At 35.5% G+C, this 15,805-nt stretch overlaps 2 protein-coding genes across 2 annotated transcripts in view; both read left to right on the top strand.

The window, feature by feature from the left end:
- The window catches only part of LOC129789722 (uncharacterized), a 55,918-nt gene extending 51,041 nt beyond the window's left edge, over positions 1-4,877 (top strand). Inside the window, exon 7 of the mRNA XM_055826738.1 lies at positions 1,760-4,877. Coding sequence (XP_055682713.1) covers positions 1,760-1,902 — 143 coding nt within the window. The 3' untranslated portion in view covers positions 1,903-4,877. The remainder of the gene's footprint in view (positions 1-1,759) is intronic.
- Positions 4,878-12,764: 7,887 nt separating this feature from the next.
- On the top strand, positions 12,765-15,361 carry LOC129789605 (mRNA export factor Gle1-like). The gene is made up of 4 exons (XM_055826543.1): positions 12,765-12,885; positions 12,952-13,484; positions 13,547-14,398; positions 14,470-15,361. The coding sequence occupies exons 2-4, from the start codon at positions 12,969-12,971 to the stop codon at positions 15,274-15,276; spliced, it is 2,175 nt and encodes a 724-aa protein (XP_055682518.1). The 5' UTR covers positions 12,765-12,885; positions 12,952-12,968; the 3' UTR covers positions 15,277-15,361.
- The last annotated feature ends 444 nt before the right edge of the window (positions 15,362-15,805 follow it).

Genomic DNA, 15,805 nt, shown 5'->3' with positions numbered 1-15,805 from the left:
GATTGAAGGCAATTTTGAGGGGTTAAATTTAATTGAGTCCGAAGGGTTTTCTGGGGGGCACAACCCCAAAATCACTTTAAAACACTGTTTAGGGTCTATGTTTGAGGGGCAGACGGGGGGGGGCATTATAATAAAATTTGCCTGTAAGAGATAAATTATTTCGACACTTGGATTCATGATTGATGTATTGGACAGTGATGAATTCTCACATTGGGAAATGTTTGCAAATTTCTCAAACTGCCTTATTTATGACCCCAATGGGTGGTGAACTCTCCGCCCCTCCCGCCTCCCGCCCAACTCGCACACTTTGTTATTTGCTTTAATGGCAACAAGAGAAATTCTGTTGCTATAGTGTAAATGAATCGTAAATAATTTAAATGCCCCAATGTGTCGGGCTCAAATGTCCATTTTACTCCTCGCCTCACTCATTGACCCTATCACCCCATTCACACACACCAACCCCCCTGCCCTGGAAACAAAATGGGTGAAAACTTTCAATGGTCTGAAAATCCTATACGTCACTCCGTATAATGGGGTCATAATTGGTGTTATTAGCAACTTATTTTAAATGTATTGAAGTCTCATAGAGCGTTGCTATTTAAGTCCATTTACCGCCGTATGTTGAAAACCAAATATAAATTTTGGAATAATTCAGTGAGTTTAGTGGGAATTGTGACACTTTTGCCTAGAATGAAATTTTGAATTTTGAAAGTCAAAATTGCAGTGTGAAAGCCAACACTGTGCCATTTACAATTAGAATAAAAAACTTAAATTATGACTTCATGCTAAATTTTAGGGAAAATTTTCAAATATAAATTTTCTAGTTTCTAGCTATTTATTCAAGAACTTCAAGAATATTTAAATGCCGATTAAACTGGTACGATTTTAAGGTGTTTATTCATTGGTACATGGGAAAAGCCCGCAAATCTCGCAAATATTTGCTCTAAAATACAAACAGTGACGTCACTCTTTTGTTTTATCTGTCTCTTTCAATACATGAAGTATATTAATACTTCATTGTTGATTTTTAACTAGATATCTTTAAGGAAAGTTTATATTTTTGAACAAATTTTTACTAGTTTTTCCCAATCAATGGAAAATTAAAAGTCTTTTTAACGATTTCTGAATATTTTTCCTTTATATTGAAGATCACGCAAATTCAATTTTCTCAAATGAAGGATTTTCCATAGAGAAACGAGTAAACTTCTTTAAGAGCTTAAAGCTCTAAAAATTCAATTAATTTTTTAAAATTTAAATTCCTCATTAATCCACTAAATAGAGGAAGTTATAAAAAAATTCCGGGGAGATTTTTCAATTTTCCCGTCACATTTTTCATCCGTCGTTAAGAGGTGGATAAAAAAAACTTGATTTGGCTCAATATCGATACTTGCATCACCTGAATTATGTACCCGAAAAAGGGGATTGTCGGTTAGTGCCTCGGTTGGTGCACCTCCGTGTGCGGTAATTTTCACCACCACGGGAGGAGCCATTAGTTCCCCCAACCCACCACCTCCTAAATCATCCAATACACCTAACTCATCAATAGCTATATATTATGTGTTTGAATGCTATTTATCCTAAAAGGAGGGAGAAGCACCACCAAAAAAAAAACATGAATTTATCGATGATAATCAATTTTCATCGGGTAGGGCCACATGCTCGCTCAGCGAGAAGATGAAGCCGAAGAAAATTCTTCTGGGCTCTCCTCGACAAAGTATTTTCTCCACCCCATGATTTATATTTATTTATTCTTTTCCAGCTGATATGTCATCATCCAGATCCCCAATTACAATTTCACCATTTGCTCGTCTCTGGTGGATCTCATTAATAACAATTACATCAGCACTGTTTCACTTGATGAGTGAAAGCCTCTACCCGGGTTGTATTGCAGTGGCGGATTGAATTGGTTGTTGTGCTACGGAATGCTTGGCCATCAAAGTCGCACGGACATTGTGAGTATGGAGCCACCCAACACCCACCACCCGCCCGCTATGCTGCCCCCAAATCAGATGTCAACGGACCGAAGGGGGTATTATATGTCTTCTTTGACGGATAATAATTATTTTTGGCGAAATTGCTCACCCGAATCTTTTTCATTTCGCAACAAACCCATTTTGATTGGCCGGCAGTCCTTATATACCATTTTATTGTTATTACTTTTATAGGGACAGGACGGGTTGCGGGGGATGGGATAAAATACAAATGTAATAAGTATAATAGAAGCATGGGAGTGTGGAAGCCACTTCAATCTGATAATTTTTCACTCTGACATGTGGGGAAAAAACAAGAGGAAGGAAAAATGACGCTGTAGAATGGAAAATTCTCTGTGAGATGAAAAATTGAGAGATGTGGAACAGTTTCAGCATTAATTCTGTCTTGGGCAGGAGCATTAAAGGGGGGAATTCGGGGGGTGATGGTTGAGAGAGACATTTCAGAGAGAGAGGGGGGGGGGGATGAAAATGTGGAAATGGAACATAAATTAATGAAACAATGTTAATAAGAATGAGTGAGTATCACATAATGTTGAGAATTTTTTGAATTTTACATGGGGGTGCTTCCACGGAATGAGCTTCTCCAACAAGCTTTCCTCACCATACATATAGCTATGGATCTCCCCTACCAACAAGGGGTGGAGGGGTGTTACTGCGTGACGATGAAATTATATGGCGCAATGAGGAAATTAAAGCTTGGGAAAAAATTTCCCTTATAAAAGCGTATTTTTAATTTAAACAAAAAAAAAACATTTAGATATACTTTCCATCACACAAACACTTTCCAAGTCTTCCAAATAAAATATATATTTCCTCTGTCAACAAACTATTTCATGATGAAAACTAAATAATTCGTATTTTATATCATGTGAAAATATTTGATGTTCTCATTCGCAATTTTATATTATTTATCTTTGCGCGAATCATTCTATTTTATTTATATAGTGGAAATTGTTGGTGGTGAAATTTGATGTTATTTTTCTGGGAAACAAAAATAATGCACATAATGTGAATTACTTACAACCAAAACACCATTAAAAAGTTTGAGAAAAAAAATATAGAAAAAAGGCGAAAAGTTGTCAGTTTAGCGGAAAAGCTCTCATTCGTTAAAGCAAATAAATTTAATTTGCGAGACATTGTGAGATTTGTGATTGAGAAGAAATTTAAATTAGCAGGTTAAAGTGAAAAGAATTAAATTATTTCAAAACATTTGCTCTTAATTAGTGGAAAATGAGCGAAAATGATTTTAATTAATACGGTATTAGTCATTAAATATCAATGAAAATTCATCAATATTCGTGGAAAAGCTCTTTACTTTTTTTTTTATAAAAAAAAAAAAGTTAAATAATAATACATATTTTAATTAATTTGTCTGGATCTGTTTAATTTGAATGAAATTAAAACATCAAATAAGATTTTCTTTAGTTGACATTTCGCTAAATATTATCCCCTTCTTCAGGTTAACTACAGGTAAGAGAGGAAAAATAAGAAATTGAGAGAAGAGATAGAGAATATCATATTTCGTGTTTAACCCTCAATAAAACATCCAAGTTGTAGCCATTACCACCTTACTCTTGAAACAGATAAAGGATAAAGTTACAGAAGTCATTATTTCAACCCCTTCTTCTGCATTACCCAACTGCCAAACACTAGCCCTGTAAAATCTATATAAAATAGTAAAAGATTTATTAAAAGTTATTTGATAGAATGGAAGTTAATACTTTATGGATACATATTTTTAGACGGATTTGTTTCCATCGTTCCTTATCTTGTTTGTGTCTGAAAAAATAGAAAACACTCCAAGTGTGAAGCACCCCCTAACCCCAAAAAAAAATTGCCGAAGCAGAAAAATAAGAATTTTAATAAATTAGCAAAAGAAAAATAAATATTTAAGATGTGTGTATGAATTAAGGAACAAAAAAGAAGATAAATTAAAAAAAAAATGAAAAACAAATATGTGAAGGATATTGACATTAGAGAATGTAGTTAAAAAATTTTCAATAAAATCCCTCGTGTATATAATATTTGAAGGAGAAAATATATAAAGAAAAAAATAATATTGAAATAGGCTTGGAAAAAAATAATGAAGAGGAAAATGTACATAGTTACTGTGTAGAGGAGGGATTTATGATTTTTTATTGTGACGCTTCTTCCATCCCTTTTTCAAGTCAAGTTGATGATGAAGAAAAAAAGAAAAAAAAAACTTGACTCTGGTTACATAAATGTGTATATATATTAAATGATTGAATGGTTTGTATATAGATTGATTGACGAACGTAGAGAGATGGCAAAAAAATAACAGTGAAAGAACAAACCGAAGAGTATTTAGGAGAAAATTGATGGAAAATCGACAACAAAGCAATTGACCAAGCTATAGGTCACTCAACCATTTTCCAATTATCACTTTATTTACTTTTCATTGAAAATAATGCTAACAACAATAACTGAATATTGGTTTCTTTTTTTTTATTCATTCTCTCTATATTAATAAATCTAATGTACCTCGAGGGGCGAGGAAACTCCCCATCAATTGTATTCTCCTTTTCACCACGAACGGGAGCATTAAGCATGATGGATTTTTTTTCTCTCTCGTCTTATTTCAATACACTTTTATTTCCATTCTCCATTTTAGCAGCCAACAAAAGGAATCTCCTCAAACCACATACCGACTAAAAGATAAAATCTTTAGGCGCAAAATAATGGTAAAAAAAAGTAAAGAAAAAAAAGAAGAAAAATCAATATTAAAAATTAACTTGTACTGATAGTTTGAAGTGGATTATGAAAATAAATACTAAAAATGATAATAATTGTTAGATTGATGTTTATTACAAGATGAAAAATGAAAAAAAGGAAGGGCAACAATAAATATATATGAATTTTATCATAAGAAATCTTTTACTTGTTTTCTTTTTCTTAGATTTTTAGGTCTCCTTAAGTTTCAGCTAAAAATATGTTTTTTTTTTACGCGACGTTCAAATATCAGCCGTTAAAAAGCTCTATTCTAGAAGAATTCTCTAACCGAATTAACTTCAAAGAGTTTTTCAAACAAAAATCCTTACAAAAAGCTCTGTTGTTAAGGGGTGTGAGGTAAAGTGTTAAAAATTTGTTTATATCTTTCATATCGTGCCACATAATACAAAACAAACTCTTGTGAATTTGCATTAATCGTCTGTTAGGTGGTTTATTTGTGTTTACAACCAACGTCTTGGCAAACTCCATTGCTCCTCATATATACATACAAAGAAAGCTCTTTTGGTGATTCGTCGTTGTTGTGTATTAAGCTCTATGTGCGAAGGCTTTCAAAGAAATCCTCACAAAGGCATTTTGTATGGAGAAATAAAGTCAGCACGCAACTTCCTTACAATCCAGGTGAGTGTAAAATTAATTAATAGGATAATTTATTAATTCTTTTGCGAATTAAAACATGAAATAGAGCCCCTTGTGATGAGACACCCCATATACTTGGGAGTATACGATGATAAATTAACATGAACATTTATTTCGCTGACAATTCAAGGAATTAATTAAAAATTCCCTTTGCTATTCCATCCCATGGTATTAAGTTTGCGCGCTGACTCCAACATAAGACTCATTCCGTATGCCCCCATAACTTTCAACATATACATTCACTCTCTTCCCTCTCTCCACCACTCCTTCCCTCCCTCAATCTTACTTTTTCCTTCGCCCCCAGCCCCATTTCTTCTCAATCTATAAAGACAAGGAATGTGGTGGATGAAGAATGAATCTGAGCTTTCAAGTCAATTCCATGTCAGACATTACAATAAAGCTCCATCATGATATGCATTGAGTTCTCATCATTTCATCTTTTCTTGAATTCATTTACACTATTCTACCCCATCATCCATGTAGATTACTTGCGGAGGGGTGAAAAACTTTTAAAAGATCCATCATATATTCACTTCTGTCTCTATTGCTCCCCACACTGCTGCGTCTTTTGCTTCATCATACACCCCGCCCCCACACCCACAGCGCCGCATGAGAACGTCGAGGGCGAGAGCATTGTGTTTGGGGAGCACAAGGCGAAAAACTTACCATGCAAATGGTGTACGTATGTATGCAAATGAACTCAAGATTTCTTTGACATTGCCCATTAGCATTATATGGCTTAAATACAGTCGTGCTCTCGTGGTAGGACCGTCGTCAAAATGACTTCTCCGCGGTAAAACGGCTTCAGAATGAAGTATTTTGCCTTCGCAGTGGGACTATTAGTACTATTGGAAAGGTAAGATACTAATTGTCCCACTGCGAAGGCAAAATTCCTCATTCTGAAGCCGTTTTACCGCGGAGAAGTCATTTTGACGACGGTCCTACCACGAGAGCACGACTGTATGCAATTCATTCGCAAGAGTAAGCAAAATCTTTGTCTGCGGTTTTGCTTATCTGAAGATTAAGGCTGCTGTAGTGATAAATATTGAAAGGAAAAGGGAGTTCTTGACTTTATTTTCCTATACAGGAAAATTGTCTTTTCTAGCGTTGTATATAGATGTAGGTATTCAGAAAAATTAGTGGCAAAGACTCAAAGATAATATTAAATTTAGGTACATTGAATTTAATTATTTTTGTTTAAGAAGCTTACCTGAATATTTAAGTTTGATACACCGTCTGGGACCACATTAATTCCTTTTGAAACACTGTCTTTGTACACATTTGACAGCAATAATTCGGACACGTCTTTCTCTTTCTTCAGGTCTGTAAAGAAGAATAAAATAAAATTATTTAAAATGCAATATTTGTTTTTGAAATCTATTCTTTAAAGTACAAATTTTCATATTTTTAACTGATTGACAAAAATGTGAAATAAAATTCCAGATCTCCTTAATTATAGGGACTCTAACAATCATCTCAAACAGAATTTGAAAACAATTTTTTTAATTTTTCAAGCAATTTCCACGAAAACTAAATAAACCATTAAATTTTTAAATGATTTTCCATGAAAACATAAAACCCGTTTTCTGAGAACGTTTTCAAAGGATATTTTCTACTCTATAATGCTACTTATACCCAAATATAAACTTCAATATCCAATGATTGCACTAAAGTATATATTTAATTTTCCAGAGAAGAGTCCTTTTCCCAATTTTCCACATTCGCATATATACAACTCGTTACAGAATATCGATTTGAACTCTATATTGGAGCTTATCCATGGCTATATGAAGAAATGGCTTGCATATTTAAAATCCCTCAAGTTTTGCGATGAAAGCTTCTTATAAAATTTTCAAACTACATATACCGCATATTCTGCTAATCAATGTTCTCGGAATCTTGGCAATATAAGCAATAAATCATGTGGTGTACATTTTTGAGGGTAAATGTCTCCTCCTTGGGGAGAAAATTTGTGTCCGCCACTGGGAAATTCACACAAGTCAGTGATGCCTGAAGAGAAAACCCTGATGGTGCGAAAGGAAGGCATAATTGTCTTGTTTATCGCCCATCGAACGACTAAAAGGGGTTCCTTTGGGTGGGGAGAAGAAATTTTTCTCCAGAATGGAATGGGATGGATAATTGTGTAATGAAGACACCTCCGCTGAGTAGAGGTGGGTGGGTAGGTGGAAAAGTCTTGAATGGTGCACCACTGCCGATACACTTTAGGAAGTTGAATTTAATGAGAAAACCACATCAACACCGCAGTTGAATTAACCCTTTTCGGGGGAATTTATAGTCACACCTGCTGCCAGCCCTTAGCTCTTGTGCTACACCAAACGCTCTCACTGGGATTGCTGCTCACACGGAACCCCTCTTTTCCGCCGCCCCCCTCATACTTACGGGGGAAGCTTTCACCTAACATTCATTTTCCTTTACTTGCTTCATTTGGGTTCACTGCGGGGGTGGTTTGTGCCGCTACATTGTGGAAAATATTCTGGGGCTTCTTTCATTGAAGATTTATCCATGAACCTGGTATTGCGGCACGTTTTTAATTTCTCATTCAACTTTATCATTATTTTCAAGATGAATTTTAAGTGTTTTTCAATCCGGAATTTTATCAATAATCCCTTTTTTTGGAATATTCAAAAGCTTTTAATTTTGCTAATTAGATACGTTGCTTTTTACAAAAAGCCCTCAAGATCCTAAACTATATTAAACGGTATTAGTTTGAATTAGTAAAAAAAAGTTTAAATCCATAAAATTAACATGATCTAACGTATAAAATATTAATAAGACATGAATCGTAATAATTATTGCAATAATTTAGGCTATTCTAAAGCAGTTTGGGTTGAATTATTTAGTCACTAATTCTATGGTGATTAGGGAATTAGACTAATACACAAAGAGGTAACTTGAAGAGATAAATAATTTTTATGTCCCAGCAGGATTTGAGACCTAAAGCTCTAAAATAGCTTAAATTGTTCTTGTAGATATATAAAATTATGTTTCATAGAATTTATGCTTGAACTAGGACCTGCAAACAAGAATTAATCTCACAGGGGATTTAGAGCCTTGCACCTTAAACTAATCTAGCATTTTGGCTCGTTTAGAAACTTCATCCAATTTTCTCGCCATAAAATAGAGTTAATCTTCAGCACAAAAATTCTAACAGAAAATAACTTTTGAGCTTTTAGTGTTTTTTTAGAATAAAAAAGCTCCGAGAAATAACAGAAATTCCATGAGAAAATAAATATATTATTTCTATCTCTTTCTCTTTCATCTAAATTCAAAAGCTAAAAGCTGTTAATTCTCCCATAGAGTACAATTTATTCATACATAATATATGTGTGTGCCTGTATGGTTTCTCTCTCAACATTTACTTGGAGATGATGATGGAACATCTTATAGTGGAGGAGTAAGAAAATAAGGCGAACAGAGACAAGAATATTGTCTATATCACCCACATTTATATCTATATACGTTACACGAAGCAACAATCTACTAACTTTTCAATTAAATTGAATTACACTTTATTAAGCTCCTTAATTGGATTTCATGTTTACGTACATATTTTAAGCTTAACTATTTTCTCTCCTCCAGCGCCAAAAGACAAATGCTACCTGAATTGCTCAAGGTACAAGAGGTGAAACGGAGAATCTGGTTGTTTCTGAAAGCGCCATAGCGGGTGGGAAAATGTACATATAACTCCATATCGTGTATATAGCATAGCACCATCATGGTATAGGTTTAGAGAGGGCAAAGTAACTCTATTGCGGTTGCAGTACCATAAGTAGTTATTTTATTCCCACCAGAGTACAAGGAAAGACGAAGGATAGAACCAATATTTCGGGAATTTGTTCCACTCACCAACTTCAAATGAACGTTTGTATATTTTGCGGGATCTTTTTGAGAAAAACATTTCGATCTTTCTCTCCCCACAATTCCCACCGAATTTCCCATCTTTTCTATCTTATTGCACATTTTTGCTTTGCATGGAAAAATTGTGTACATTGGCCAACGAAGAGAAAATTCTTTATAGTGAGTTTCTTTCTATATATACAGATATGAGAGAAAGTGAAGAAAAAGGCGATGAAAAGAACTCAAAAATACTGCCATTGAAAATCGTCTATCTCCAATATTATGTATACAATTCTTCGTTTTTTTCTTTTTCTCATAGAACTTTCGTATATTACATAACATTTCTTGAAAAACTCTTTTTATCACCCCTAATATGTTTCACATGAAAGAGATGCCACATTGTGAACAAACAATGGGTCAGTTTGTTTAGTAAAAGACCTCTTAAAGATTGTTGATTGAAAAATTTTCATAATTATATATGGAAAATTCTTCTGAATTAGTTTTGAATTTAAAATAAAAAAAGTGAATTGAAAAGTTTGAATTCTTAGAAAATAAAATTTTATTTTGTATTTTTCTTCATAATAATAAAGTTCCTCTGCATGCATTCAGCAAAGTTCTTTTTCACATAAACTAAATATTTTCAAATACCTTCCATACACTCCTTTTTGCCAACACAGTGCACGGAGGAGCTCCGTCTGGTTCTATGTGTAAATAGAAATACCCAAATAAATAAAAGCAGCTAAAGGAGTAGACGATTTGAAAATACATACATTCACTCCACCTCAACCTCACCAAAGCTCCCGCCCCCCCATACCAAATCTCCCGCCATCAAATGATATGCCAATATATATATTTTCGCTTCATCCATTGATGATATTTCAAAATCTGGAAATATTCCAAAAAAAGGACGAATACATTGTATATCCCAATCAATTTCATCCACATATCTCTTGCTTCGCTTTCTCCATCCCAAATACAAACTCAATGGGTATATACCCCCTGAAAGTATCGTAAATACGAAATGGTAGAGAGATTTTGAGACTCTTTTTGTGTAAAATATCACAAAAAGGAGAATTTTTCAAACAGTTATTGCACTGAAAGATTCCATCACACATCCCTTGAATATCCTTTCTAGTATTAGAAAAATCATTCCTTTACATCCTTTACAAATGCTACAAAAAAGAAATCTATATACATTAGAAAAGGAAATTTTCTACCAAATTTTGATACATTTTCCAAGATTTTTTTTAATATTTCAATTTAATATTTAGCAGTGAAAGTAGGTTACTGATAGAGGTTTTGCCTAACTGAAAACTACGAAATTAAATTAATAGAGGGGTACCTGATTTTCCTTCCTATAAGAGCTTTTTTTTATCCTTTTAATTTATTTAAAATTTAATTTGAAGGTAAAAGAAAATAATTTTAATACTTCACGAAAAAAAATTTGAAAGTTGATTTTCAAACAGGAAAAAAGACGTCACAAGTTAGATAAGAAATGTCAAAACCTTAAAAATTGTCAAGCTGCGTATTTGAATGAAATAACCGTTAATCATTCATTACTTGTATTTAAATATTAATCCACTTTCTTGAACATTAAGAATTAAAAAAAAAAACATTAAAAGATTTAGAGATCTCAGCAAGTACATAGTATAACTTAAAAAGTAGATTATGTAGTTAATTTTTCTACATATTAAATACAAAATAGTATGACAAAAGGAGCAAAAGAATAGATTTATGTCCTTAATGAAAAAGGACCGCCCCCCAAAAATTCTCTGCATTTTTGCAAATATTTTTCACCATTTTTCAAAACTCCTATTTTCTAGCTATAAAGTCAGTGGTAGATAATAATTTTGGGGCGTGTTTCCACCCCAAAAGTCCTTTTTTCCTGCTACAATGTCGCCAAATTTAAATTAGCAAAAATAACTTTTTCTCACAAAATGTACAAAAATGAAAATCATTGGGAAGTTTTGTAATGTAGCATCCGGAAGATTGCCAAAATTTTTCTTTTCTTCTCGTTCGATTTATATATAAATTTTGTAATATGTATGTACGAGGCCTAGAATGCGATGAGGATTCTTCATACCTACATACATACATACATATATATTTAAAATCATTTCCGGCTGAAGCCCATAAAATGCATATGCCGCCTGATGAGGGGGAAATTGAAATTCCATAAATTCTAATTGCCATGATTTCCATGCAATATGTATTACCTTGTGCGTATAGGTATAGATACCTATATAATTTGCTAGGAAGTATGGATGAGGTAGATAGGAGAGAAAATTGGGGTACTTATCGAGTGAGTGAATCCCAGTTGTGAGGAATTCTCTCGGCAATATTCAAATGAAACAATAAATTTTATCCCTTTTATCGATAATTTCATTTGGTGAATCCACCCCGAAGTTGATGATGTTGAGGGTGCGAATAGATTGAAGGCACAGCACACCATCCACAAGGTGTGAAAGATTTTGGTTCACAGGGTCGTTGCGGGGGTGGGAGGGTTCTTCGAAGGGGGGTTGGGGGTGTGCGGAATTGTGTATCGGGGTTTGGTGAGTGTGAGACAAAGAACCCTCATCCATTTCAATCTGATTTTCAATTTGGAGATGAATAAATCCAAACGCGCGAGGACTTTCACTCCTTATGGTGTCTATCTATGTACATGCTGAAGAATATGGGAGTGGGACTTCACACCCCGTCTCCTGGGAGAGACTTTGTGAAGAAATCTCCATCATTCATGCAAACTGGTTGGAATATTTTATAATTTCCACGTCTTCTTGGTGGATCTCATATAAATTGAAAATGGAAAAGAGGTAAAATGGGAAATCTTTACCCCGCATCCGCACACAGCACTACCGATTTCTCTGTGAAGTGGAGTCAAAAGGATCCCGTGGATGAAGAAGCAATTAAGCGCCTTTGGGGGTTTGGCTGAAGGAAGCATCCTCCTTCAGGTTTACCGTGTTGTGATGTTTAACGGCATAATATGTTGATTTTAGTAGTTTATTAGATTACGACGGCTAAAATCAAACACTGAATCCACTTGAACTCTCTCTCTCTCATTCTCTCCCACTTTCAATGCTCCTTCCAGATCCAAAGAACAGCCCCAGTTCCCCCCAAACCATCGCATCTATGGAGCCCACCTCTTGGGAGCATCCTTGTGCACAGTATGAGTGCCTGAGCGAGGAGCATCCCCCGGAATGACAAATATTTATTGCCAACAACATCGTCGTGTGAGTCTTTTCCCACCCACACACATCCCTCCGCCCCATCTACCGCCCATCCATCGCCCGCCGGCAGTGTCATCGGGACTATGTTAGATACTAAACACTTAAGGAAGGAATTATGAGGACATCTTACCTGAATTCTTAAAGAAAAAACTTATTTGTAAAAAGAAAACTTCTAAAAACTATTCTAAAAAATTCAAAAAATAATTTTTAGGTTAGGAAAAAATCGTTAAACGGCATTGGCTGATGTAACGAACGAAACGTACCAAAGAATCGCAAATATAAACCTTTCTATCGAGTCAACACTGTAAAAAACCGTTAGGTCATCAACAGATCTTGTCCGGGAGTGTTTTCCTAAGGAATAGGTTAAGCTGACAACGTTTTTCTTGAATTTACTGATTTACTGATTTTGATTCATTGAGCAGGTAATTTGATAACACTATTTGGGAAATTAAAAGAACTAAATGGATTTTTCTTATTTCCATTTCCAGATTTCTGCTGGTTCACGATGGGATCCAACCGGGAGACCTTCAAGTTCTCATTGTCACCCATTGTAATGCTGCAGAGTCTCATTGGTCAAGGTTCTAGATTCAAAATAATAAAGTCTGAAGTCTTTGGGAATCATTCCCCTCGACATTGGGTACGACTAACGACTAGGAATGGCATAAGCGCAACATGTTGTGGGCCTACGATCAAGAATGCTAAACGAAATGCCGCCCTGACTCTTATCCATGAGCTCTCGGACGAGTCAGTTAAACTTCCGGTACACCCCATTTCGTGGCTCATTGAGCTGTGTCAAAGCCTTCAGTGGCCTGTACCGGATTACAAGTACAAAGAGGAAAAGACGTCCAATGGTACTTTATATAAGGTGGCATGCACGGTTCAGCAATTCCGTGCTATAGCACAGGATTCTGATCTAAGAAATGCCAAGTACATGGCATCGTACAAGATTTGTATGAAGTACCAGGATTACCTTCCGGAAGACATGGAATTTGAAAGCATCACTGAAAGACTAGCTCGAGTGGTAAGTTTTTTTTGCATTTTTTGAGAATTCTTTTTTTTCAATTTGTGCTTAATTCTTTGCAGGAGCTCTTCAAATCCACTAAACCAAGAAAACCACCACCGGTCACTCCGGAAGTTAAGACAGCTCCTTCCCAAGAAAAGAGCTCAACAAAATTAATTTCCGGAGAAGTAGAGTCTCCTAGTGCAGGATTAAAGAAGTCATCAGTCAGTGGATCTTCCAAGGAGCTTCCTAAAGCAATCAAGAATCAATCTGACGGAAAAGTTGCACAGAAAACGAAGGAAAATCACGATGAGAATCCTAAGACTTTAGAGCAGAGGAATTCACGACGTGAATACCGCGTACCGCTGAAGGACGCAGAACGAAGGATAAAGCAAGCCCTAGAGGCGAAGGAAGACTTGCCTTCGATCCTGGAAGAGAAAATTCGTAAAGCGATTTCGGGTAATTTCAAATCAAACAGTAACGTGCAAAAGGAAATTAAACCAACCGGCACAAGGACGAAGATGAATGATCATTTTGACGCGCTCCAGAGAGGGCAAGAAAAGTTTGACGAGTTTTCCGAGAACATGATCCGGACCCTCAAGAACATTGACAAGGGAAAACTGCACAATTACGCGTCTTTCAGTGAGAAAGTCCCGCCAATGGTTGAAACATACGAGAAGACAATGAAATCGATGGCAATAGCATTGGAGAGTGCGGGGGAGGTTGTTGAGAGTCTTGTGGATGATTTTCAGACGTTGCAGCGTGAGATTGTGACGAAGATTGAGGTGGAGGCTCAAGGAAAAAACGTGCAGAAAGAGATCACAGTCGTACCCAAACCAGAGCCTTCCCATTCAGCTAATCATCCACTTACTGAAGATAATGCATCCGGAACTAATCAACCTGCTGGTCCGGAAGCTCAAAAGAATGCCACAAAGGTGAGTCTTTATCTTTCTTCTTAAGATCTCAAAGATAGTTCTGAAAATTTCTTACAATGTTTCACCTTTAGATGACTGATGAATCACTGAAAATCTTTGCCTACAACTGCCGGAAGATTGTGGGAAAACTCGTGAACGGAATTACCGAGAGTAATGAGTCAAATCTCAAAGAAATCTACAAGAAACTGGAGAATCTTCTCAGCGGAAACTTCGTTTCGTATGGCGATGTAGAATTGAATGCTACAGCTCATCCTTTGGGAAAGAAATTCTGCGCAAAATTGCTGGCAAAGAATTTTGTCACGAAGGGCATTACAGAGGTGGCAAATAATGCCAAGGCAGCCTTTCCCATTGCAGCTGTGGTTGTAGCAGTGTGGCAAAAGTTCCCTAAATTTGGAGATTTCTTCCTGCCCTATGTGTACCGTGAATGTCTTTACTTGGAGATAAAGGACAACGCCCAGGATGGAAAGACTTCCGACAATAGTCAAGACACCCAGGATGTGCAGTTGAAAGGCATTGCAGGAGTTTCCCGACTCTACGCTGCGATTCTCATCACCAAACCTCCCAATGGGGAAGATCATCCGCATGGTTTGAAGAATGGGTGGTTGTGGCTGTCTGAGGTCGTCAAGAGGGTCCCACTACGGGGTATTTCCGCCTCAGTTCTCCTTGAAGTTCTTCAGATTGCAGGGCATGAGTTGCTTCAAGCATACGGCCAGAATTTTCTAAAGCTCATCAGGGTCATGAAGAATGAGTATCTGCCGAAGCTGAAGCTCGTCGATGAAGGTGAGTTAACAGTAAGTCTTGAGAATTTGCTCGATAAAGCCTTGAAGGGGGGAGATTTTGACGAACCTGAAGGAATTCTTTCTCCGAATTTTTGGTAATCATTTGAGGACAATTTTCTCTTCGATTACTACCCATTTTTTTACAATTTAACTTTCAAGTTTAATTAATCTTATCTTTTTCTTCTTAAATACTGAAAACTTTTTTTTTTAAACCTTAAAAAAAATTCCAAAATCTTAAAATTTAAATTCAAATTGTTTGAACTAAATGAATTTTTTTTCTTTCCTGATTTTTTCAAAGAATACATAAAGCATGAAGTCGTGCTCTTAAAAATGTTAAATGTTGCCTATTTTCAACATTGTTCAATGCATTTAAATTGTTTAAAAATAAAAATGAAAAATTTGTGAATTTAACGAAGAATTTATGAAATTAATTTACATAAAAATCTTTCTTAAAATTAGACAAAATTTTTCTCTTCTACGCAAAAGCTCTCTCAGCTTTCTCTTCTACGCAATAACTCTCTCTCAGTTTTCTCTTCTACGCAATAACTCTCTCAGTTTTCTTTTCTACGCAAAAGCTCTCTCACTTTTCTCTTCTACGCAAATGCTCTCTTAGTTTTCTCTTTTACGC

The sequence above is a fragment of the Lutzomyia longipalpis genome, chromosome 2 (assembly GCF_024334085.1).
Source record: "Lutzomyia longipalpis isolate SR_M1_2022 chromosome 2, ASM2433408v1".
Taxonomy (NCBI): domain Eukaryota; kingdom Metazoa; phylum Arthropoda; class Insecta; order Diptera; family Psychodidae; genus Lutzomyia; species Lutzomyia longipalpis.
The sequence above is the reverse complement of the archived record's forward strand: the minus strand, read 5'-3'. Positions and strand labels throughout refer to the sequence as shown.